At 41.4% G+C, this 22,687-nt stretch overlaps 1 protein-coding gene across 1 annotated transcript in view; it reads right to left on the bottom strand.

Annotated features, from left to right (window-relative positions):
• Window positions 1-1,042: 1,042 nt before the first annotated feature.
• The window catches only part of LOC140249914 (uncharacterized), a 72,257-nt gene continuing 50,612 nt past the window's right edge, over window positions 1,043-22,687 (bottom strand). Inside the window, exons 26-40 of the mRNA XM_072332191.1 lie at window positions 22,270-22,425; window positions 21,121-21,353; window positions 19,977-20,112; window positions 19,271-19,391; window positions 18,215-18,324; window positions 17,299-17,448; window positions 17,056-17,109; window positions 14,806-14,973; window positions 13,755-13,907; window positions 11,053-11,187; window positions 9,345-9,497; window positions 6,415-6,615; window positions 4,927-5,047; window positions 3,161-3,291; window positions 1,043-2,849 (exon numbers count right to left, since the gene is read on the bottom strand). Coding sequence (XP_072188292.1) covers window positions 2,736-2,849; window positions 3,161-3,291; window positions 4,927-5,047; window positions 6,415-6,615; window positions 9,345-9,497; window positions 11,053-11,187; window positions 13,755-13,907; window positions 14,806-14,973; window positions 17,056-17,109; window positions 17,299-17,448; window positions 18,215-18,324; window positions 19,271-19,391; window positions 19,977-20,112; window positions 21,121-21,353; window positions 22,270-22,425 — 2,136 coding nt within the window. The 3' untranslated portion in view covers window positions 1,043-2,735. The remainder of the gene's footprint in view (window positions 2,850-3,160; window positions 3,292-4,926; window positions 5,048-6,414; window positions 6,616-9,344; window positions 9,498-11,052; window positions 11,188-13,754; window positions 13,908-14,805; window positions 14,974-17,055; window positions 17,110-17,298; window positions 17,449-18,214; window positions 18,325-19,270; window positions 19,392-19,976; window positions 20,113-21,120; window positions 21,354-22,269; window positions 22,426-22,687) is intronic.

Here is a 22,687-nt window from a genome sequence, read left to right as displayed (position 1 = left end):
CCTGCAAGTCTAATGCCTAATGCTCTACTTTCTCATAGCTATAATACTTGTTGGCCTGTGTTGCGTGGCACCAGGCAAGGTGTTAATAATAATCCTCTTCATCGTGGTATTTGTTTAAGATCTCTAGTTTTCATAAAACAAAAGGCATTACTCCGGACTTTCTCTCCTGATTACCTACACAAAGATGAGTGTTTGCTAGGAAATAATTGTCAATATGCTTGAAAAAGAGAACTGAGAGCGTGCAATTATGTAGTCACACGCTGACTAAAACTGAACAGCTCTGAGTGGGCTAACCTCAGTAGTTTCACACCATGACTTTGGTGGTTTGTGAGTCGTGAATGTGTCACAAGGATAGTACTGGCATAATTCGGTCTTTAGTGAGAAGTCTTCCAAAGCTGAAGTACTTGTGCTTCTGGAAAAGCTGTGTGGAAATGGAGGAAACCCAGAGTTCCTCAATGGGTTTTAAATGATTTTGCCTTCCAGAGAATCATCCATTATATCGTGCAGTCAGGGACTGTATTGCATTTTTGCTGCAGTGCATCAATGAAAGCTTATGTGGGATTATTTATCCCTATAGCACCACCCTTCTTGCTGCTTTTCTTGGAGGGAGCTCTTCTCTAGGTAGAGCATTCATTCAAAATGCATCTTTGAATCACCTGTTTGGTCCCAGAATGTTGTTCTGTTGAGTTCCAAAAGAAGTATTTTATCAAGATGCTGCGGTTATCCTGAGACATCCCTTTCCTTATTACCACTACAATGGTAAGTGCTTCCTACTGGGGACAGCATTCTACTTCTAAATTGGCTTCTGGTTCTTGGGATGGGCTACAATCACACTTGATAGCTTCTTTAGCAATGTCTGACTGTAGGTAGTTGTCAGTCCCCTTTTTATTCATTTAAGGCATGCCTTAGAAAGCACACGTATTATTTGTAACTGCTTCCACAGTATTCTGATTGCTCTGTGACTTGTTCTGATGCAGCACTGTGGTGGCAAGCTTGAATGAAATAAAAAGGCTCTCTTCAGTATTGTTGGAGGATGAAAGCTTTATTCAAAGAATACTCTATGTAGTACTGCAAGGTTTCTAACAAAAGTTAGATTTCCATTGGTGTTGAAATCAATGCAGTGCTGTTAAGGCTTGTCAGAATTCTCATTCTAGGCCTTGGTTATTTAGAAATGAGTAATAACATGTACAGTTACATCCACAAGCATCCAGCTTCTGGATGCTGAAAGGCACATAGGTTTGAATAGTAGCTCATCATCAAAAATTGCAGTACAGTTTGTTGCATCTCTGAAAAACAAACAGCTCTTGACTCCTTTATTGGCTGGTTTATAAAAGCAAGCATTTTTGACATGCAAGAGAATTGCAGATAATGAGGCATAAGCTATGCAGTATGGCACTATGCAAGGAGCTGTTCTTCCCCTTTCTAGGGGGAAGAGGGAGAAGATTCTAGGGGAGGCAGAGATGCTGACGTTTCTGATGATTCATTTTTAAACATTAAAGATTCACTATAAGGCATCAACCTCTGGGAGTAAAAGCAGTCAGCAGACAGGATGTGGTGTTTTAAAGGGTTGCAACAGGCAAGCAGTTAAAAAAAAATAATACAAAACGCCTAACATCAACACTTTTGCTCTGAGAACTTAGCTGTGCTTTGCACTGCCACCTTCCAAGGTTAATGCAATAAAAAGAAGCCTTTTCATCCTCTCCAAGCTGCACTGGCTGTGAAGGTAGAACGTGTAATGCTGCTCTTGCTCAGAAGGACCACTCGGTACCTGAAGCAGATCAGTGGATTAACTGCCTACAGTTGGTATTGATACTGCACCTAAATATACAGCATTGAGTGCACCCTCAGCAAGTTTGCAGATAACACCAAAGCTGAGTGGTGCAGTCAGTATGCTGGCAGGAAGGGAAGCCATCCAGAAGGACCTGGACAGGCTGGAGAAGTAAGCCCATGAAAACCTAATAAGGTTCAATAACAGGTCAAGTGCAGGGTGCTGCACTTGGGTCAGGGCAACCTCAGGCTTTTTACAGACTGGGGGAAGATCTTGAGAGCAGCCCTGTGGAGAAGGACTTGGGGATCCTGGTGGATGAGAAGCTGGACATGAGCCAGCAGTGTGTGCTTGCAGCCCAGGATGCCAGCTGTGTTCTGGGCTGCATTAACAAAGGGGTGGCCAGCAGGGAGAGGGAAGTGATTGTCCCCCTCTACTCAGCACTTGTGAGGCCCCATCTGCAGTACTGCGTCCTTGCCTGGGGCCCCCAGTACAGGAAGGAAGGACGTGGAGCTCTTAGAGCAGGTCCAGAGGAGGGCCGCCAAGATGATCAGATGGCTGGAGCACCTCTCCTGTAAGGAAAGGTTGAGGGAACTGGGCTTGTTTAGTTTGGAGAAGAGACAGCTCTGGGGAGACCTCACTGTGGCCTTCCAGTACTTGAAGGGAGCATATAAACAGGCGGGGGAACAGCTATTTACAAGGGTGGATAGTGATGGGACAAGGGGGAATGGTTTTAAACATAGACAGGGGAAGTTTAGGTTAGATATTAGGAGGAATTTTTTCACACAGAGGGTGGTGATGCACTGGAACAGGTTGCCCAGGGAGGTTGTGGATGCTCCATCCCTGGAGGCATTCAAGGCCTGGCTGGATATGGCCTTGGGCAGCCTGGTCTGGTGGCTGCCCATTCCATGATATTGTTTACTAATAACAGTAGTAAACAAGTTTACTAAGTAATCTTAGTTTACTAAGTTTACTTCCAGACCCGTCTGTGTTCCTGTAGCTGCATGAAGGCAGTAGGAAGAGATTTTTCATTGAGGTGTGGCAGCAGCCTGTCTGCGGCACTCTGTTTCCGTCTGCTAGGTACCTGAAAGCAAAAGCAACACAGGAAGAGTCACCAACCACTGCATGGTACTGCAGGCTGGGGGGAGTTCCTGGCAGCTAAATGCTGCCACCCCCAAATCCCTTCATTTTTCCACAGTACAAAAAATCAAGTGGAATTGTTTTCCTTTTTGCTAGCCATACACAGTGGTTGCCTGGTCTTTGAAGGTAGTTCTGTGAAGGGATGGGTGAAACCTGCCTGGGTCTATATACAAGCCACAGTTTGCAAAGTAGCAAATGAGTTACTTGTTTTGCAACTGTATCAGACTGTTAACCACCAACATCAGTGATGCTTACTGTCTTCGGTCTTTGAGTGTTTCTTCTTTTTACACTGCTGCTTCTTGGGTCAGGATCCAAAGGCTCTTGCTTGTAATCCTCAAGCTGAGTGAATGCTGCAGTCTTGTTATTCCGGATCTGAGCTGCAGAACCTGGAGTGTTTTTGACAACATGGTTCAAGTGGAATTTGAATTGAATAAATTCCAAGGCTGTTGTTTCTAACGTCTTGCAAAATGAAAAACACTCAGGCTAGTTCTAACAATGGCATGCTTTCTTAGCCTGGAAAAAGTGGTTTGTATATGGTATTCACACAAGGCAGAACAAAAACTATTTGCAGTGTTTTTGTGTGTCAGCTCAGCCCAATCCCTTCTCTTTCATAGTAATGAGAGTATCAGCACTTATACCCCCAGCAGGAGACAGGTTAGTGAAGCAGAAAATTCTTGCTGCTTCATCATGTGCATCTACTCTCCTTGCATCTCTGGCTTTTGTGGTACTGTTCAAAGCTAGGATGAAAAGATGCAGGAGTGGAAGAGTTAGTTAGTATATTCCCTGGCAAATTCGAATCTTTATCCTTTTAGGCTTCTCAGAAGCAGAGGTGCAGCCACTTAATGCTATCCCGTCAGCCACTATAAAAAACAGAAACAAAAAATGCCCCCTTTCAAAAAACAAAACAAAAAACCTTAGCCTTTTCAATCAAAAATAGCTATTGCAAACACTGTAGGACCAAAGAAGGTTACTCAGATTAATAGCAAAGGAATAGCATTGCATTACTTGGATTAATACAAAAGACAGATTTTTACATAGAAACCACATACATGTATGTGTGCATTAATTAGCGATTCCTCCCCGTGCTTTATTTCTGCAGAACTGGTTCATATGGTGCCTTCAGCAGTGTGATAAGGAGCATTCCTCAGGCAGGAAAAACTAACATCTTCCCTCCCCGCAGAAGGAAACAATAACTAAATCTGTGGTACTTCATATTCTTCATGGCATAGAAATTAACCTTGAAAGCTTGTTGTTTTTCCTATTTATTTTGGTGTGCAATTTAGGGATTGCCCATCTGCATGAGTTTGTCAGACTGAAGGGCCAGTAGGATTTTGATACCATGGAGAAAAGCAGCTGTTTCAGGCCAGTAGGAATAAAAATCCTTTATCTCTGTTCTAAGAGACTTGAATTATGTAAGCACTGTAAACAAAAACAAAGAAGAAACAGCAAAGAAGAACAATATCGGGTAAAGCTTTAAGTTCCAGATTAAGTCAGTAAAGATCTGGAAAGTTCTCACTGCTATTTTGAGCTCCTCTAAAGGTACCTAGAATCATAGTCGTGCATCTCCTTGAATTACCAGTTTGGCAGTCCCTCATGATTTTTAAGCAAGCTGTTAGAAGAGCAGAGATGCTAATAAAGCCAATATCCTACCACTTGAGATCCTTGGTTTCTTAACTGCCTCCTCCCCTGAATGTAGCCCCCCTCGGATTTCCCATGATATTCTTACAGTGCAAAAGATGGCATGAGCTGTGGTTTAAAGCTATTAATGTGGGACTCAGGTTTTCTTGTGCTGCTTGAGAGAAAAAAGGCACGTGGCTTTTGAGTCCTGGCTTTTCCTCAAGATTAGTTTAGGCTTTTCTCTTCCACTTATATGCATTTGTTACGGTGTAAGGCTTTTCTTTCATACTTGGTTGAAGTTGCCAATTGGTTCAAAGGTTAAGGAAGGATCTAGGAAGGTGGCACATAGCCCATAAGACTTATTGTCCCGAGAAAGCAGGTTGCAACATACAATCTATCTTTACCTGCAGTCACATTCCTCTGGGAAACTGCAGCTTCCAAGTCACAAACTTGACATGGCAGTTCATCAATGTCATGGAAGGCCTCCAGGTTTAAGCTGAACTCTTGGGTTAACTGGCTTCTTATCTAAAAGGTGGTAAAAGGATTAATGGCAGCAGCAAAAATTCATCGTCTAACAACACTGGCTCAAAGCAGGAGCCTAGATTTAAAGGAAAGAATGTTGATGCCCTGTGAGCTCTTGTGAATCAGAGGCCACTGCTTCCATAATTACAGTTTTGCTAAGTGTATCTGTGATCCCCCTGAATGCATAACACAACAGAAACAGGGCAAATTGCCATTCTGGTTATTGTTTAATAGGAAGGCATCACAGGAGGAAAGTAAAAACAATACAGAGGACTTCTCTTGCTGTTCTCTGTGTGTAGCCCTCCCTCCAATTCCAGGGCAGAGGTGTGTGAAAAAAAAGTAAGCGGCTGTTTGCTCATCTCTCCCACAGACTGCATGGTTTGATAACCAAATTTAAATATAGAGCTTGTTGGTGCTAATGATCATGTAGGAGCTGGGGCTGCTGTGCAGCAATAAAACCCTCCCTGCTGCATTGCTGTTGTGCCTTCTGCTCTCCTTGAAGCTAATCCAGCTGTTGGCATCTCTGTGTTCTTCAAGGGTTCTTTTGTAAACACAGCAAAACAGTTCAGAGTCCCATCACAGACAGAAAACAAATCTGTGGCCTCATGTCCACAGCCACTGCTTTGGCAGAAGTCTTACTACCGTATGAGTTTGCTCAGAGAACGTGCCAGCAGCACGAGGAATTATTCCCAGCAGAACAGCATTTGTCACCCTGACTCTTTCTGCAGGATGAGCAGTCAATGCTTTCACCTTGATGCCTCAGGAGACTGAAGACAGAATGCACTTGCTTGGCTTGCAGGTGAGGCATTCAGGCACATTACAGTTTTTCCTCTCTAAATCAAGAACACCAGGGCTAGCACACTTCAGTGGCTGCAGTGTTGTCAATGAGGAGATTGATTCCTCTAGTTAAAGCCTAATCAAGTGGTTTCCAAACTTTTGTTTTGCAGACTACACTACAAAAGAAACACTGCATTTTTCACAGCAAAAGGATTGCTCTGCCAGCTGTGCTATCCCTATAGTTCTTTTTACAGGGGGATGCTCTGGAAGTGGACCTCGATACTCAGTTATACTAAATTCAGGATGTATCAGTCTGGTACCATGCTATGAGTTTATCTAATTTAAGACTTGTGCCATTTCTGGGGCCAGACAGAGTTAAAGCTGCCCTTTTCCCCACATGTTCACTTGGTAGTTCAGTGCCAAGGCTCCTACTGTAGGATCCAGGTCCAGAGCAGTGGGAGGGCTGCTCTGAAGTGCTGAGAAAGTCACGAACTTGATGGGATATGCTCAGATGCACTCAGACAGTGTTGGAACTAGAGACATTGCTCCAGAAATGTTAGTTTCTGTTCTTGGAATGCGTAGTTACAATTTACCTGCTGCATAGCTGTTTTGGCCCTTTTTTGTTGAAGTATGCAAGGCTTTTCAGCTTTCTTCACCAGGCATTTCAGCTTCTGGTCTTTCTCTTCCATCTCTTCAAGCACCTTCTCCGTGTTTTGAGCTTTCACCACTCTGAGAATTTGTCTTCTCCTGGCTTCTTGTGTTTTCTGATGTTCCATTTCCAACAGCATTTGTTTCTACAACATGAGATGGTGAAAGTTTCAGACTTGGATTTCTTCCCCCAATTCTCACACATATCTTTTAGATTTCTTAATGGTGTGACCAGCTCTTAAATGTCATCCCCAATTGAACTGAATAAGAAGAGACCCCATCCCACATGGCTTGGTGTTGAAGAGAATGAAATGTTGTCATCAAATCTGAGTTACTGTTAGATCCTACCAAAAGAGTAGAATCAGACCAAAACCCAAAACAAAATCTGTTTTGCAGGAACAGGGATTGCAAGGGTAAGTAAGTGGGAGAGAGAACAGTGTAATTACAGCATTGCTTGTGAGAGAGAAAAGCCTCAAAACAATGTTCGTGTTTAGAACTTGTTCAATTGCAAGTAAACAAGAAGGCAGTTGGTTCCAATTTCCTCAGTTTGCTGTAATTTGCTTTCTGCAATCAGCCTCTGGTCTGCATGTGAGACTTGTCTTTAAAAGCAAAGCGTAAACACAGGAAGGGGGTTGGGAAGGTGAAATGAGCACATCTTTTTTGAACATTGCTGTTTATATACTGCATGCAGAGAAAGCCAGTAACTGTGGCTGTGTTTTAGGCTGTATCACAACAGAATGCAATTGTATGACAAACCCCAGCTATTAATTCAAGCCTTGTCATACAGCCAAGGGTTGTGGAATAAAGTCTGTGGTTTGTAAACACCTTCATCACTATCTGTACCAAGGAAAGAAAATTAAGAAGAAGAGAAAGAAGCAGAAGCTGAAATAGAAGTAAATCTGAAACCAACAACAAAAGCGTCTGTTAAAAAGGTGGTAGATGCAGTGGATCATTCAGAAGTGAACTGGCAGCTTGTCAGTTCACAAAACCAATTTACCATTCAAATCCAACCCCACGCCAGTGAAAAACCTGGATACAAAGTCAGAGCTCAAAGCATTCAGACCCCAAACTTTTTTCACCGGAGATCTCTAAGCTGAACTAAGTCTGAAGGTTCATAGGTCAATAAGCTCAGAACTGAGCATCAGATTTGACATTTTATTATCACATGCCCCAGCATTTACTTTAATTACCCTTCTACCAGAACGAATGAGTTGGTTTGGCAAAGCAGTCTTTTCCAGGAAGACCTTAACTTGAAAGTGTTCAGACATATTATCATTTCTATGATTAATCATATTTTTAAAACATTATTTCTCATTTCCAATTTTCAGTTTCTCTGACCTCAACTTCGAGGCACTGCCTCTCATTTACACCTTTCTCTAAGCACCCTTAAGCATCAGCTACTCTCTCCCTACAAAAGTGTCTGTAGAATATAAATCAAGTCATTCTCCTTTTAGACAGGCACAATATATAAATTCCTTTGCTAGACTGTTTTCAACAGCTCTCAAGAATTGTTTTTTTGTAATCCTTTTCCTCACCTTCTCAATCTTTTCTCATCTTTTTATAGTGCACCCTGCAACCAGAGGCAGTATTGGAAAGTGCTGTATGTAGATACCTGCTTTTAATCTATCTGTGCTATTCTGCTTTTTATAAATTAAAAGATTGCAGCATCCATCTTTTCCACTGCCGCACCACATGGTCATTCATTTGCCTGCCCTTTCCAGGGATGCAGACATCCTGCTCTGTAGAAATCTTGCTTTCCAGCTCATTCTTCATCTAGTTACACACTACAATTCTTCTTGTAGGAATATTCAAGTTACCAAGCTCCCTGTAGGATTCTGTACAACTGCTTTGCCTACATCATTATCCGCTAAATGTGAAGCATCAAATTCACTAACGTGAAAGATGTCACTGGCAAACTTTATAATCCATAATTTTATATTTATTTCCACACCACTGACTGAAATCTCAAATACTGACAGTTCTGCCACCAACTCCACTAGAAATCCATCAGAAGCCATTTTCGTTTAATGAAAATAACACTTTCTAGATGTCAAAAAACCTAGCTGTTAATCCAGTCAGCATTTTTATTGATACTACATAAGATATTAAAATTTAAAGTACAGAAGGTGTACACTGCTAGCCCAACTGTTATAAGATTATTCCAAATATCTATTATGTCTCTTGCATTATGCTTATATATCTAGCTCATAATCTTATCAGGAAAATGAGGTGAGGTTGGTTTGACAGGGCTTATTTTCCATAGTTGTCTTGCCTGGCATTAATCAGGTTGCACGTGAGGGGTGTGCTTTTCAGTTTGTCTGTGAGAAATGAACTTTTCCCCACGTGTAGCTGCCTGTAGAAGTAAAAGAGCTTGTGGTAGCAGTGATATATCTATGAACCTATTCAGATGACAAAAAAACATGGAATGATTTTTAATGGCAACATCGCTGAACGTCTCCTTGAAATCTAATGATGGGTTGGAAGACTAATAACCTTAAGACTTGTAACTTTTGCTTTCTTGTTGAGGAATAAAATACTAAGTGTCTTTTTCCTCTGCTAAAACACATATCCAGCATTATTGACAACACATGTACATATAGTGCCTGCAGCTCTCATTTTGGTGTGGGATTTGCACTTTTCAAAATGCTACAGTTTTTCCCTAGTTCTACATGCAATGGTGGAAAGGCTTAAATGGACATACTATTTCCGTGCTATAAAATCTGTATTTAGCTTCAGTAATCATATTACATATTTGGTTTTGAATCCGTTTCTCTCCTAAAATAACAGTAGGCAAAATCCTCATTAAAGCAAGCGAGGTGGAGAGGAGAATTCAGTTTGCTATGCTGATGAATGAGGACCCATTTAATTCAGATACCTGCTTATGCAGCTGTTTCTTTAGCTTGTCATTTTCTGCTTGAGATTTTTCAAGAGCTTTCCTTGCAGATATGAGCTGACCCTGCAATGAAGTCACCTCTTGTTCTGCCATCATCTTTGCATTAAGATGCTCTTTTTTGTTTTGAAGAGCTTCCTGTAAGCAGAAAGTACATGACCGGAACAGTTACAAGAGCAGTGATTTTCTCTTCTACATCGTGGTAGATTTCTTACAGAGTAATCTTTAAGAGATTTTTACCAAAGTAGTATTAAATTGTTCACATTTTCTTCTATCAAGGGCTGATTTTTAATAATAATCTTTCACACAGCACTACTGCATGTCTTTACTTGTATTCACAAATCAACAATTCAAGCTCTTGTGTATAAAGAAACTCAGCATAGAAACTCAGAAACTTGTATAAAGAAACTGAGCAAACTTTCATCTTCCTTGCACATCTAAAAGACCTGTCCATTTAATAATCTGTTTATTCCTTCATTGTCTGTACAGGAAAAATGTGTGTGATGTAGCTTGTTTTCCTTCTGGGCAGGGTCTTTTTGTTTGTTTTAAGCACAAACACAAATGTGTATGTGTATACATGATGTTACATCAGATTTAATGGCCTGCCCTCTCTGCTTTCCTGCCCTGGCAAGAGCCAGGTTCAGCAGCCTCTGCACTTAGAGCAGAATACAAGTTCTTGGATCTGCAGGATCGCTGCAGGATCAAACAGAAGAAATCTCTGTCTTGGTGAGACGAGCTACTTTATCATTTTAAAAAGACAAACATTTCCATTTATTTTTCTTAGCTTCAGACTTTTCTTTCAAATAGCTCTTATTTAAATCTACAAGCTTGCAGTAATTCAATCCACCTTCGACTGATTTACACTTAATATCAATTAATAAATCATTCTAACAATTCAGCATCACTGTGATGTAGCTGAACTGAACACATGCACATCCAGCTTTATTTGGCTTTAAAATTAACAAGCATAGAAAAGCCACTTTGCTTTCACTCTTTATAAGTTAGCAAATATGATCCTCTCTGCCCTTCCTTTACTTGACACATGTGGCTAATTAACCAACTCGGCAATCAATAACCTGTTTGTTCCATTCTAATCAGCCTCATTTAAAGCAGCGCAGCACTCTTCTCTCCATTCATCTTCACTTTAGTTTAATTCTGTCATTTTTGTGCTTCATCTCATATTTCTGTAATTGAATTTATAAAGCTTATGCTGTGCTCTGCTTTGTTTAAGCAGATACCAATTTCAGGGGGGGAAAACAAACAAACAAAAAACAACCAACAAACCAAACAAAAAACCCTCAGCAATCTCCCAAGCATTTGGCCTCATTCGTTTTCACTTCGTGCCTGCTTGTCTTCTTTTTTGACATGATTTCATCGGTTATGAAATAGCTTATTTTGATAAAGTGCCATAGTTACTCTTCTGAGTCAACAGCAGAATTAGGAATACTGTAGGTTGCTCACCCTTCCTAGAATCTGTCTTGAAGAAGGCAGATTTGTTTCATGATCTTCATAGCTAAAGACTACCCTCACATCCACAACTTAGAGGGGAAAAAAGAAATAAGCATTTATACCTAAAATCTTCAGTTACCATCAGAGCATATAAGCTCACCGAATAATAATGTCTGACCAATCTGATTACTAACTTAGTAGACAATTCAGCATGAAAAACAGATGCAATGATAGGAAGTATAACCTTCTCAGCGTATCTCAGCTTTGCAGAGAGCTGTGCTTTCTGAGTGGTGTGCTTCCAGCAGTTCAGAGCCCTCAGCTTGCACACCAGCTTGCTTAGGCTGATATTTTCATCCCGCAAGAGTTGCAGCTGCTCCTGCTAAAGGAGACATCAGTAAGTGCAGACACCCACAAAGATCACATACTCCAATAAGTGCATGTGGTTTTGAAGTAAATACAATTGTGAAAGCATGCGACTATTTGTATTTCATTTTAATTCTCAAGTGTTCAAACTTTGCTGTTTGAAACAATGCAGTCTTTGGCAATAAACTTCTATTACCGTGTCTCCAGGGGAACAGGAAATGTGAACATTGCACAGAAACTGAGGAACAAATGGAAGAAACATAATCAAAAATAACAAGCAGGTATGTCCTTCAGAAATGAAGCACTGTTAATGATGATAAACACTGTAATTAAGCCAGATGGAGTTTCTGGTTCATGCAGTAGTGGTAGCCTGGTTCACCCTAACTACAGTCTACTTATTAAGAACAAAATTGGCGGATTCACGAGAAGTATAGTCATTGGGCTTTGTTTCCTTTGTCTAAAATAACAGACTTCACGACACAAAAACCATAGAAGCAAGGGTTGCGAAGGACCTCTGGAGGCCCAGGCCCCAGGACACCTGGTTGAACGTACTGCTGAAAGCAGGACTGTTGACAACATTAAGCCACATCCACTATGTTCTTGTCTAACCACATCCTGAAGAACTGCAGAGGTGGAGCTCTCACAGGCTACCCGTACTGCTGCACCAGCCTCCTAATGAAGAAGATTTCCTGCTGTCTGCCATGAACCTCCCTCATCACAGCCAGTGGCTGCAGCCTCTTGTTTACCATCTGCCACTGCCAGGAGTTTGGCTTTAACACGTTTGTGGTTTCCTGTAGCTGCTTCAAGATCACCACCTGACCAAACCAGGCCAGCTCACTTAACTTCTCCTTGGAGGCAATGTGCTCCACAACGTGCCACTGATCAGTTTCTCAAACATCCCTCTCCTACTGCTGGGCTCCTCCAAAGGGCTGTGTGCCAGGTGCCCCCTCGTCAGTGCTGGGTAGAATAACAACAGCCAGCTGTCTTTTGGCCACTCTCAATGTACCTGTACCAAGGCTGTGCATCTCTTTTGTATCTTGTCTTGCAAGGCTTTTGTAAATCCAGCCCTCACATTTTTCAAGCTGTCTTTGCACTGAAGCTCTACCATCTAGTGTCCACTCACCTTATTACCCCGTGTGCCTCATATTAGTCTTAGCTGCAGCTGACCTTTGGCCTTCCTAATTTCATCACTATGGGCCTGATCTCTGATATTTTGCCTTTGTTGCCTGTTTACTCCTTCACTACTTGCCATATCTCTTTTTGCATTTTAGTCCTTTAAGGAAATTCTCCTTGCTAAGTCAAGTAAGGCCAAGTTTCTGTTAATCTCCCTGGTCTACCTGCGTAATGGGGCAGTTGATCATGAAATCTTTAAAGTTTTCTTTTAAAAATCAACCAGCTTTCCCGGGCACCTTTTCCCCTCGTGGCAGTTTCCCAGCAGTTCTGCTTAGCAATCCCCCAAAAATGTGCCAGTCAGCACTTTTGAAGTTCCGAGTCTTTGTTCTCCAGCATAATTTTACAGTCTTCCTCCTGATCCTGAAATCATTTCATAGTCATTGCAGCCTCAGATTATACCTATACTTCTGTCTAAAGCGAATATGCCTTCAGATGCTCAGAAGTAAATGAGAAACTAGTGAAATTGGAAGAAGTCTGTGTCTGAGAAGGCTGCAGGGTGACTTCTAGGCTCAGAAGGAGGTTGAAAGCTCTTCTTGCTATGTTGGTATTACATTTATATCCTCTTTACAACTTTCTCTGCTTAAAGAGATCTGCAGGCATATTCACTTTAGACAGAAGTATTTAGCTATGATCCATTTGATCTAATTTGTATTCACTGACTGACTACCCAAGTTTCAGTACAAATTGAACTTTGCCGAGAAGAGATATGTTTGACTCTAAAGGGGATTGATTTGGAAATTGTATCCAGGAAATTACTTTCCAGGCTTTAGTTTGTATCTCCCAGAATATCAGTTTCAGAGACACTTTCTCAAAACAAATTTGAATATATATTTGATTTTAAGTAACCCTTCATGGAAAAAAGGATTTTGTTCCCACTTTTTATGTGAACAGCTTGCACAGCACTCAGATCTATCAACACATTTATCTGGCTCACTCTAACTTCCTTTTGTCTTTTCCCCATTCAAAACAGAGACAATGACAACACATGACAAAAACAGCCTGACACATGATTGAATACAAGTTCACATTTATATTTGCTCAGATCTAAGTTCAACCTCTGGTGTTCACCTATATAGAAAGTATGGTGTTAGTTTCACTTAACGACATTCAGAGCAGAGTTCCTATGTTTAAAACCAAACTCAATTCAAATTCATGCAGATACTCAGGATCAAATTCTTGGATGTAGCCTAAATTTTCTGTATCTGCAGTACAACACACAGTCAAAGACGACTGATTCATAACATCCCAACAAATCAGTAGCCATCAAAAGAGTCTAGTAATGAGCCACCTCCATGCTCTCCACCTAACTGATGTCCAAGAGAGAATGTAGTATCTTAAGCCAGCCTGAACAAGTTCAGTCAAGATACTATCCTTATATTCATTTACTGACAGGCATATTTGTTTCCTTACTTTAGACAACTGTTCTTCCAAGCCATCATTGGTTTCAGGGGAGCCAAACTTTTTCTTCAGATCAGTCATATTGTCAACTCCTTCCCTTCTCACTTCACTGATGATTTCAAGCACTCGTTGTTCAATGTTAAGTCGATAGACATCCAACTTTTCCTGCAATTATAAACAGAACCCATTAGAGACTAAATGTGCACATATGGGAAAGCAATATTCAGAAGATTTCAGAAGTCTCTCAGCTACAACCAGATGGTCTTTCTTGGTAATTATTTTCCTAGAGTCAATGTATCCGAAAGACAGAGCAATACTCTTTTTACATCCAGACACTGCAAGGAGTGGAGTTTGAACTGTATCGTTAGTCACCTTATTGGCAAGCCTGGGAGGTATGCATTCAATGGAAGCAGTTGCACTGTGGTGATAAAATAGACATTCTGGTGGGAAATGGACTAACCCTCAGTATTCCTCAAGTCACCAGCGTCCTGACCACAGACACTGATGAGCTTCTGGGCCATGAATCAAAACTCTGGGGATCCTGATACAGGCAGGTGCTCGATAATATGCTGTTACAACCTGGCAGTTTCTACAGGCAAGAATAGGGCATCATTATTTTTCTAAGTAAAGACATACGATATTGCTGGAAAGAAACTTGAACTACTTGTGGACTACTTGATAAACAAAGGCATCGTTACAGTGAGCAATATTATTACACACTGGACATAAAGTTTTCAAGAAAAATAATGTAGAACATTACAGTCTGAAGTATTATATCCAAAAAGTTCTTTCCACGGTAACTAAAAAGAGCTTCCATCACTCTCTCTAATGTGGTACCTGTTCCATCGAGACTATTCCTCCGATCTTGGAATAGGTACAAAATTTTTCTTAGCAGACATTTTTACAAGGTGCTTCTGAGGTATACAGCAGGAGATAAATGATTCATCCGCTCACCCACCCAGCACATCACAGCAATTTATTCTTTTGAGTGCTACACATGTTGGCAAATTGTCAGCAGTGCAAAAAAAGATTGGTTGCATACCCCTCTTAATACTGTACCTACTTTTAGATGGACACACGTCCCAAACAGGTTCCGCACTAATGATTCATATTCATCCCGTACTTCTTTTCTAATCTTCTCTTTGAGACCAGCATTTTCATCCTCCAAGTGAGTGAGCTGGGCTCTGAGAGCAGTTATTTCCATAATCATCTCATGACTCAGCCCTGCAATCTATCACAGCAGAGAAAGTGAATGAGCAAAGCTAGAAATGAACAAATGCCATCGCCTAGGAGTAAACGATTCAGAGCTCTGAATGTGGTCTGTGGTACAGAATTAAGTATCAGAGTGATGATATCTTCCTGAGTGGCTAGGTGATAACCTATAACCCAGTGGGTGACTGAGACCCATTGATGCTATGGAATAATCTATTATGTACATCTCTGTTGGTTTAGAAGAATTTCTTCTTCCCAGAAACAGTAGGAAGAATTGTGACTGTTCAGGACCAACATTTCAAGGGAGCAAATGTCATTCATACACACAGTTTCATACATAATGTTAATAAGTCCTTTTGTGGTAGTCAGGAAAGAAAGATGTTTTTAGTAGCAGGTGTAAGTACAGACAGGAAGAAATGTGAGTGCAGGAGAGAGGAGCAGGAAAAGAGAATAGAGAGCTTGAGTAGGGAGCAGGATGATATTGAGTCTGATTTTGGGAGTAGCTCCTGTACACACCTCTGCTCTGCAGGTGAGCCTGACCTGCTGTAGCTAATATCCCTTGCCTTCAGAGGGAAAGCCAGGAGAACTGTGACCGGGCTTCATTTGGTAAGCTGTGAGGTAATGCACTTATCGAAGTAAATGTGCCTTCTGCAGATAAGCTTGTACATACAGACCATTTAATATGTGATAAAAACAATTATGTGTTCCATTTGCTAATATTTGACAATTAACATACTCTCAGAAAGGGCACTCAGGTGAAAACAATTAGGAAGGTACACGGGAGAAGTGAAATAGTTTTAAATGACAATTTAAATTTCACATGGCTGGGTCATAGCTAGATATCAATATTTGTTCATTCCCATACCACGGACCTGCGTTTACAATCAAATGAGCACAGTGGAAGAAAGCTAAGAACATTCTTAGTGTGTTACATTATTAAGACAACAACTAAGCACTGTAGCTACAGACAAAGGCACTGTCTGCTTTTAAAGCTGCCTGGCACATCTGCATGCCAGATCTAAGTAATGAGTGCTAATAACTTCACATTCTCGCTGAAATGTTCTGTGTAAGTTTCTTTTGGGCTTACAGCACGCATAACCTAGAGATGTCTGAAAACGAGCATTGAAGAAAATACATGAATCCTGACCCTGCTGAAAAATTCTGGTAATCTTTGTACAGAGCAGCACTGGTTTTCTTGTTTTCAGTGTGTCAATTTGTTGGGTTTTTGGTGTGTTTTTTTTTGTAAAATCAATGAAAAGTTGGTCAACTCCTGAGTTCACAGGGGTAAAAAATGAAATGAAACAAAGTTTTCAGAAGCCCACATGGTTCCTGTTTGTTCCCTAGAATTATTTTTAGCTCTGAAACAGTCTACCATTCCATCATGACTGATTATGGCTCAGCCTTTCTCTTGATTTCTGTCACCTCTACCGAGTATCTGAGTGTGTCCTTTTTTGCAGTAGCCCCTTAATTGCTGTGGGCATGTGAGAAAGCAACTGGAACTGGGAGCAGGACATCTCTTCTGAGGTTAAGGCAGAGTATGGAAACAGTAGGAGCTGCTCAGGGTGCTCAGGGTGGTCTTGTCCTCAAAGGAAGGGGCAGATGAGAAAGGGATTTGGTGGTGGTGGGCTGGCAAAGGGGAGGATATTATATACTGAAAATCTACAGCTTAAGCTGCAAAGTCAACTTGAGAGCAGTTGTATATGGAACTCTGTTGCAGCCTACCACCTACACTGCAGCATAGCCTACATGCCTGACACACTTCTATTTCTATCTCACTCACTTCATATGATTGAATTGCACCAGGAAAATGCCTTGTGTAAGAAGAGAGGCTCATCAGTGGAAGTTTTAGCTTAAAGCCTACCAGCGTATCATCCCTCTTGGATATAAAGAGGAGAACAGCAGGCTACTGCTATCTTTGCCTTTAGGTCATCTTTATTTCACAGGTCTTTCTGGCAAGACTTCTGGCACTGAACACAGAAACAGTGGTTCCAGGGCCCTATTACCTTTCTTCTCAAAGACTGTCACTATGTCTTCACACAATGATACTCTGTCCCAAATGGGATCACCAAGTACTAGCTATCAACAGACCATAATCACCTACCTGTGTCAGGGACGTATCATTTCGATTGCCACCATCTTCCATAGCGTGCAGCTCCTGAAATGATGAACAGAGAGACACAGTGACTATACAACACTATATAGTGTCTATACAACAGTGCAGCTCTGCTTCAACAAATTCCCAGCCTGACAGCTTGACTTCCATTTTTACTTAGTAACTACTTCCCACCCAGAGAAACCTCCTTCTCCAGTTCTGAAAAGAGTAGAATCAGTACTCTGAGCATACTTGCTCTTTTTGGTAAAGCAGATGGTGCAGATGCTGAAGGATATTTTCATAAAACATGGAGTAGGTCTCAAAGTTGCTGCGTTCTCTGGCCATGACGTCACAGCCCAGCACGGTAAGACACTGTTGTAAATGGCTTTTTTTAAAAGTAACCTAGGAAAACAATACAGGAAATCTTACAGGTTGCCTGAATCACAAGCTTTTATATACAGCATATGTCAAAATGAAACATGGTCACTTATTGTAAGTCAAATGCTTCTGTGATATCAAAATGAAGCACAAAATATAATTATTCAATGTAGATGTTTTTACCCAATCTACAGCTTCACTGATTTATTAGAAAACAAATGGGCCAAGTTTTTTACTAGTTCTACCTGCAACTGTATCATCTATTTAATTTCCATCTGAAGCCAAAAGAGAATTTTCAGTAGGAAAATGAATTTACCAGCGCAAGTGCCCATCAACTCTTCTCTCAAAAAAACCCCATGCATTGTGATTTTTAACCAGTAATGGTCATGTTGTCATAAATATTTCCTTTACATTTCACTGCAGAAAACCCTAAAACTGCTTCCCAACATCACACTGAGAGCCGTGACTTAGCACTGACAAGGGAAGAAGCTTTTCCTCTGCTGAATCCTTGCATAAAACCCTGCAGTCCTGCACTGCAGTTGCACATCAACCTCCAGCCCTAACTCATCCTCACATTATTACAGTCCCGAGATCTGAAATAAAGCTGTCACAAGGCAACAGGGCAGTACACGAGCTCGCTGCCAACACTGCTATTACAAAACAACATAATCAGAATAATCAAAAGCTTAAGAAATGTATTTCCCTTTTAGGTCACTGATTTGACAAGAGCTTTAATAAACAAAGCTCTAAACACAATTTAATTGTTACTTAGTAAATGCAGAGTATGTACCTCTGTATCTGATCCCTCATAGTTTTCCATCAGCCTTTGAACAAATGTTTCAACTATCTGTGGTCGTACAACAGAGAAATTTTCTTGCATTACTTGGTGTTTCCAGAGCTCTGCAGGAATAAAGGGAGGAAAGTAAAAAAAGACAATAAAACAGCACATCATTGGGTATCACTGTCACAAAATATCGATCCTTCAGCAGTCCCTGGGATTTAATGCTGGGTACACTGTACAGCTTAGGTTTTCCCAGCTTTGCTAAAATGTTTGCAACAAGAAGAAAATGTCATTGCAAACAGATTGCAGAGGCTGTGATGAGAAACACTATCAAATTCGTTCTGGTATCAAAGCCAAAATGTTAATTCATTATGGACCAGTTCTGTCAATAATGACCTGGCCCACAGCTCTGCATAGGAGTTTTCTGTAAATATTGAGAAAAGAACGTGGCTTTTGTGTGAAACTGAATATTTCTGAACGGTAACTATAGCTGCCTGCAACCTCAACCAGTAGCTGCACATAATTGTCCCTTTTATTTCCACTTTGTTTTACTACACTTGCCCATAAATACCCGTGATGTAATAGTACAAAGCAAACTTGTGACACGCTAAAAGTCTGACATTCAAATTGCACTGCTACACCTAAAATATCAGCTCTACTAAAGAGAAAGGGAAAAGTAATGTCTTTAATGTCTTCTCAGCCTGTTTCAAAATGCCTGCAAACCCCAGAATAATTAGTGTTCAGGGTTTTTGGGTTTTTTTGTTTTTGTTTTTGTTTTTTGCAATACTGTCTTTGTAATAGTTATGGTGGAACATCCATGCTATAATCAGGAAGTGAAATCTTCTGTTTAGGGAATCTAAATCTGACACCATTTTCCATCAATGACACAGTCCCCATGGCTGAGTTGGTCACTGGCCTCTGCGTGGGGATGCAAGGAGCTGAGACCAAAGCCTCTCTCCTATCCACATACATGAAAATTTTGCTTCAGTATGCACCGGGGCTGCTTTTCTACTCTGAGTCTGTGGTCCCCATGTTTCCCAGCAAGGGTGTTTTAATTCTTCTTACCAGTAGGGAGGTTGTTCTCTTGTCTGGCTCTTTCAGATATCACAAGAGTCATCTCCTGCTTAATCTTCTTCTGCACATCGTGGATCATGTGGATTTCCAGGCTTTCCAGAAGCTTTTGAAGCTGGAATCAGGTTTCATAGCATACAGAATACTTAAGGTTGGAAAAGACCACTACAATCATCTAGTTCAACTGCCAACCCATCCCCACCGTGCCTACTGATCATGACCCTCAGTGTCATGTCTACATGCCTTAAACACCACCAGGAATGGTGACCTCCCTGGGCAGTCTGTTTCAGTGCCTCACCACTTTCTGAGAAGAGATTTTTCCTAATATCCAACCTGAAATAGTTTAATACTTAGCTCACACTAGACCTCTTTATAAATCTTCTTTCCAACTACCAAAAGCCAGATTAAGCCAAAGCAAATCTACTTTTTCTATTCTTTCCCAAAATACAGTAATTTCAGGCATAGTAACGAGGTTAATATCATTTTGGGGTGACTATGTGCCTAGCTCTGTGCTACACATGCTTTGGACTGAGGCAGGTTCTCCTGTTGCTGTGGACTGTCCCAGGACTCACACTTCCCTCCACCAAGAGAAGGTGCTGCTGTGGACCATACCTAGAAATCCACATCTTCCAGACATCCCATAATACCCTCCACGGTACCCACTGGACTGTAGTGCACCGGTTATTAATTCTCCCCTTACCTGATACACTTTCATTTCAATTTCTGATACTCCTCTTGGAGGAATTATATGCTGAGTGACTGTGACAGGCTCTCTGAAGTCCTCAATACCCATTTTCCTGGCCATGGCTTTCATGGCCGGGCGCAGAATTTCTGTACTAGAAACACCAAGACATGGGTATTTCTCACATACTTTTTCTCAAAATGACTGTGTTTAGTGCACAATCTTTGGACCTTAGCTTTGCTTTTACTCCCATCGCCCTTTTTCCTAACCCACACAACATATGCATTAGTCCCACCCAGCATCCAAGAAGGGCAAGATAATCTCTTCGTTGAAGCTGACATTACATAGTTCAGTAAGCTCTCCAGGTTAATAATAATACTAAAAGAAAAGTGAGGGGAAGAAAGAGAGGTTCAAACAAATAAAGCAGGGAGATCTGGTCACCAGTAAGCATGTGGCTATCACTGTCAGGGAAGCAGACCAAAAAACTCCCCCCACCTCCTCTGCCTGCAGCCCTTCATTCCCACTCATGGGCTTGCTAAGTGCTTCAGAGTGCTGAGTGCCAGTGCTGATTCGCCCTTTGCTCTGAGAAGTACAGGAGCCATTAGCAAGGCATATATACCTCGTTAGATTTTATTGCTTTAATCACACTGCCTTTTAAACCCTTGATGGCAGGACACACAAAGGTTAGCACAGCACTGAGAGAAAGGGAAGTAGAAGTTCTCATCCCTGCAAGGAAAGGAAAGCACAGTGGGATTCTGGGGTGCAGCACGTGCTTTAAAGTAGTCCCATTCTCACAGCAGGGAGATCACCTGCTAGGAAAGAGCTGCCACTGCAGCACAGAAACTCCTCCATTCATTTCTTTCTCCATGCTCCCCTGCATGGCAGCTGTTTTTTAGCATCAGCACAGATTTCACCCTTCCTGTGTCATCTGATACTTTCACTTTCTTTTGTGTGGTTTCCTGGGACAAAGCTTTTTAAAAAGCACTGTTCCATTTTCTACTCCCAGAAGGGCCCCTCATGGAAATCATCCAGTTTTCTATCCTTGACTACTCTGAGCAGAGCCAAGTTGGGGGGGGATGTTGGAAGAATTCTGCTAAAACGCTAGTGAAAGAGAGTGACAGGAGGAAAATGGGTGAATACTCCTGCATCCATGGTAACTTACCCATATTGCTCACAGAACTCTTTGTAGAGAGGAACTGTATCGATATCTTCAGTTCTCAGCTTGAGCCGGCCCCATTCTGCCTTTAATATTTCCAGTTGTTTCCATAACACCAGAAAAGACCTTAGCAGGTTACATGATGTAACTGGATCGTGATGCCTCAGCAGAAGTTTGCACGTCTTTTTGATGCTCTGCAACCAGTTAGCGCTTGGGTCAGTCATCTCTGCTGAGTTCTGCTGAAAGTTACAGGGAAATCTTTTGCCTCAGAAAGCAATGGTACGGTTTTCACGTGCCTTTCTTTGCTTAATAGCATCTCATGCATGTAAAGTGGAATGAGATAAGTGACAAACTCTTCCATATACAAAACTTGCAGCTAGTCTGTACACCAGTGCCCTTCAGAGCACAGTGTATGAAAAAAACAGAGATAGTTTTGATTGCAGAGAGTACTCCCATACAGCAGAGATGGGAATAAAATTGCACAGAAGTTAAATCCTTTGCTTACTGCTGTTTTCTTCAAGTGAATATCTTCAACTGCAACACTGCATCATCTCCAACTAAAAGTATGACTACAGAAATAAAATTCTTAGCTCAGCAATTCAGGAAGCAAACCTTTAAATAACTAAATTTGTCCTCTTCACATGTTCTATCACATGACCAATCAACATATCTGCTTCCATCACAAAGCAGTTTGAATCTTTCCGCACTCCTCAAAAAAAAAACCTTTGTTCAGGTTCCGGCAGGTGCCCCCAGCTGCCATCCTTCACAAACATGTGCACCATACCCTAACTAGCTCTTCTTTTTTAGACATTGGCCAGGCTGCTCCTGTCTGCTTGGCAAAGAGCAGCTCTTCCTAAAGAAAGAGTTGGACTTTCTGTGGGCTGTGCGGAGAAGTCACGGCTTTCTCCAGAATTCTGATGGCAGCATCAGGTCCTCAAGGAGCATGTCCCACCAGCACTTCTCTCACAAACAGCCAGGGTTCATAGGAGACAATGCTGTTCTTTGGCCTCTTACCAAACTTGGCCAGGACTAGGTAAAATTATAGCATACCTCAGTTCTGAGTCTCTTAAGTTCACAGAGATTTGCTTGTGAAACTTAAAGGGATGACGAGACAGAAGGTGCATGATGTCATACAAACTGAATTGCTGGAGGTACCTGCTTACTGTTAGCTAAGGAGGCTTGACAATCAGCATGATCTTCCACAGCGGAGTCATTGTGGCTCTGCAGAACATCCTCCATTAGAAACTGCATGGCAGATAGCTCCCCATGAGCAACTCTCCGGTCTGCATCACTCAGGCTGCACAGGCATAACTAGAAAGGAAGAGAGAGACTGTAAAGGTTTATTGCTCAAAGCCCAACAGTGGCAAATCTGAGCTATTGTGATCATGGATCATTTTTCTGTGTGTGTTATAAGCCCAAATGAAGTTAAAGCTTTTAGCACTGTGGTCCTAAAACACATATGCATAAAATTATTTGATTCTTTAGTTTTAGCATAGCAGGAACATGACAATTAGAGGTTCACTGTCAACATAAAATGCTCTGCTCTACTTGAATTAAGATCAAATAATGTAAA

This window comes from Excalfactoria chinensis, chromosome 3 (genome assembly GCF_039878825.1).
Source record: "Excalfactoria chinensis isolate bCotChi1 chromosome 3, bCotChi1.hap2, whole genome shotgun sequence".
Classification (NCBI taxonomy): Eukaryota; Metazoa; Chordata; class Aves; order Galliformes; family Phasianidae; genus Excalfactoria; species Excalfactoria chinensis.
This window is presented reverse-complemented; position numbering and strand designations above follow the sequence as displayed.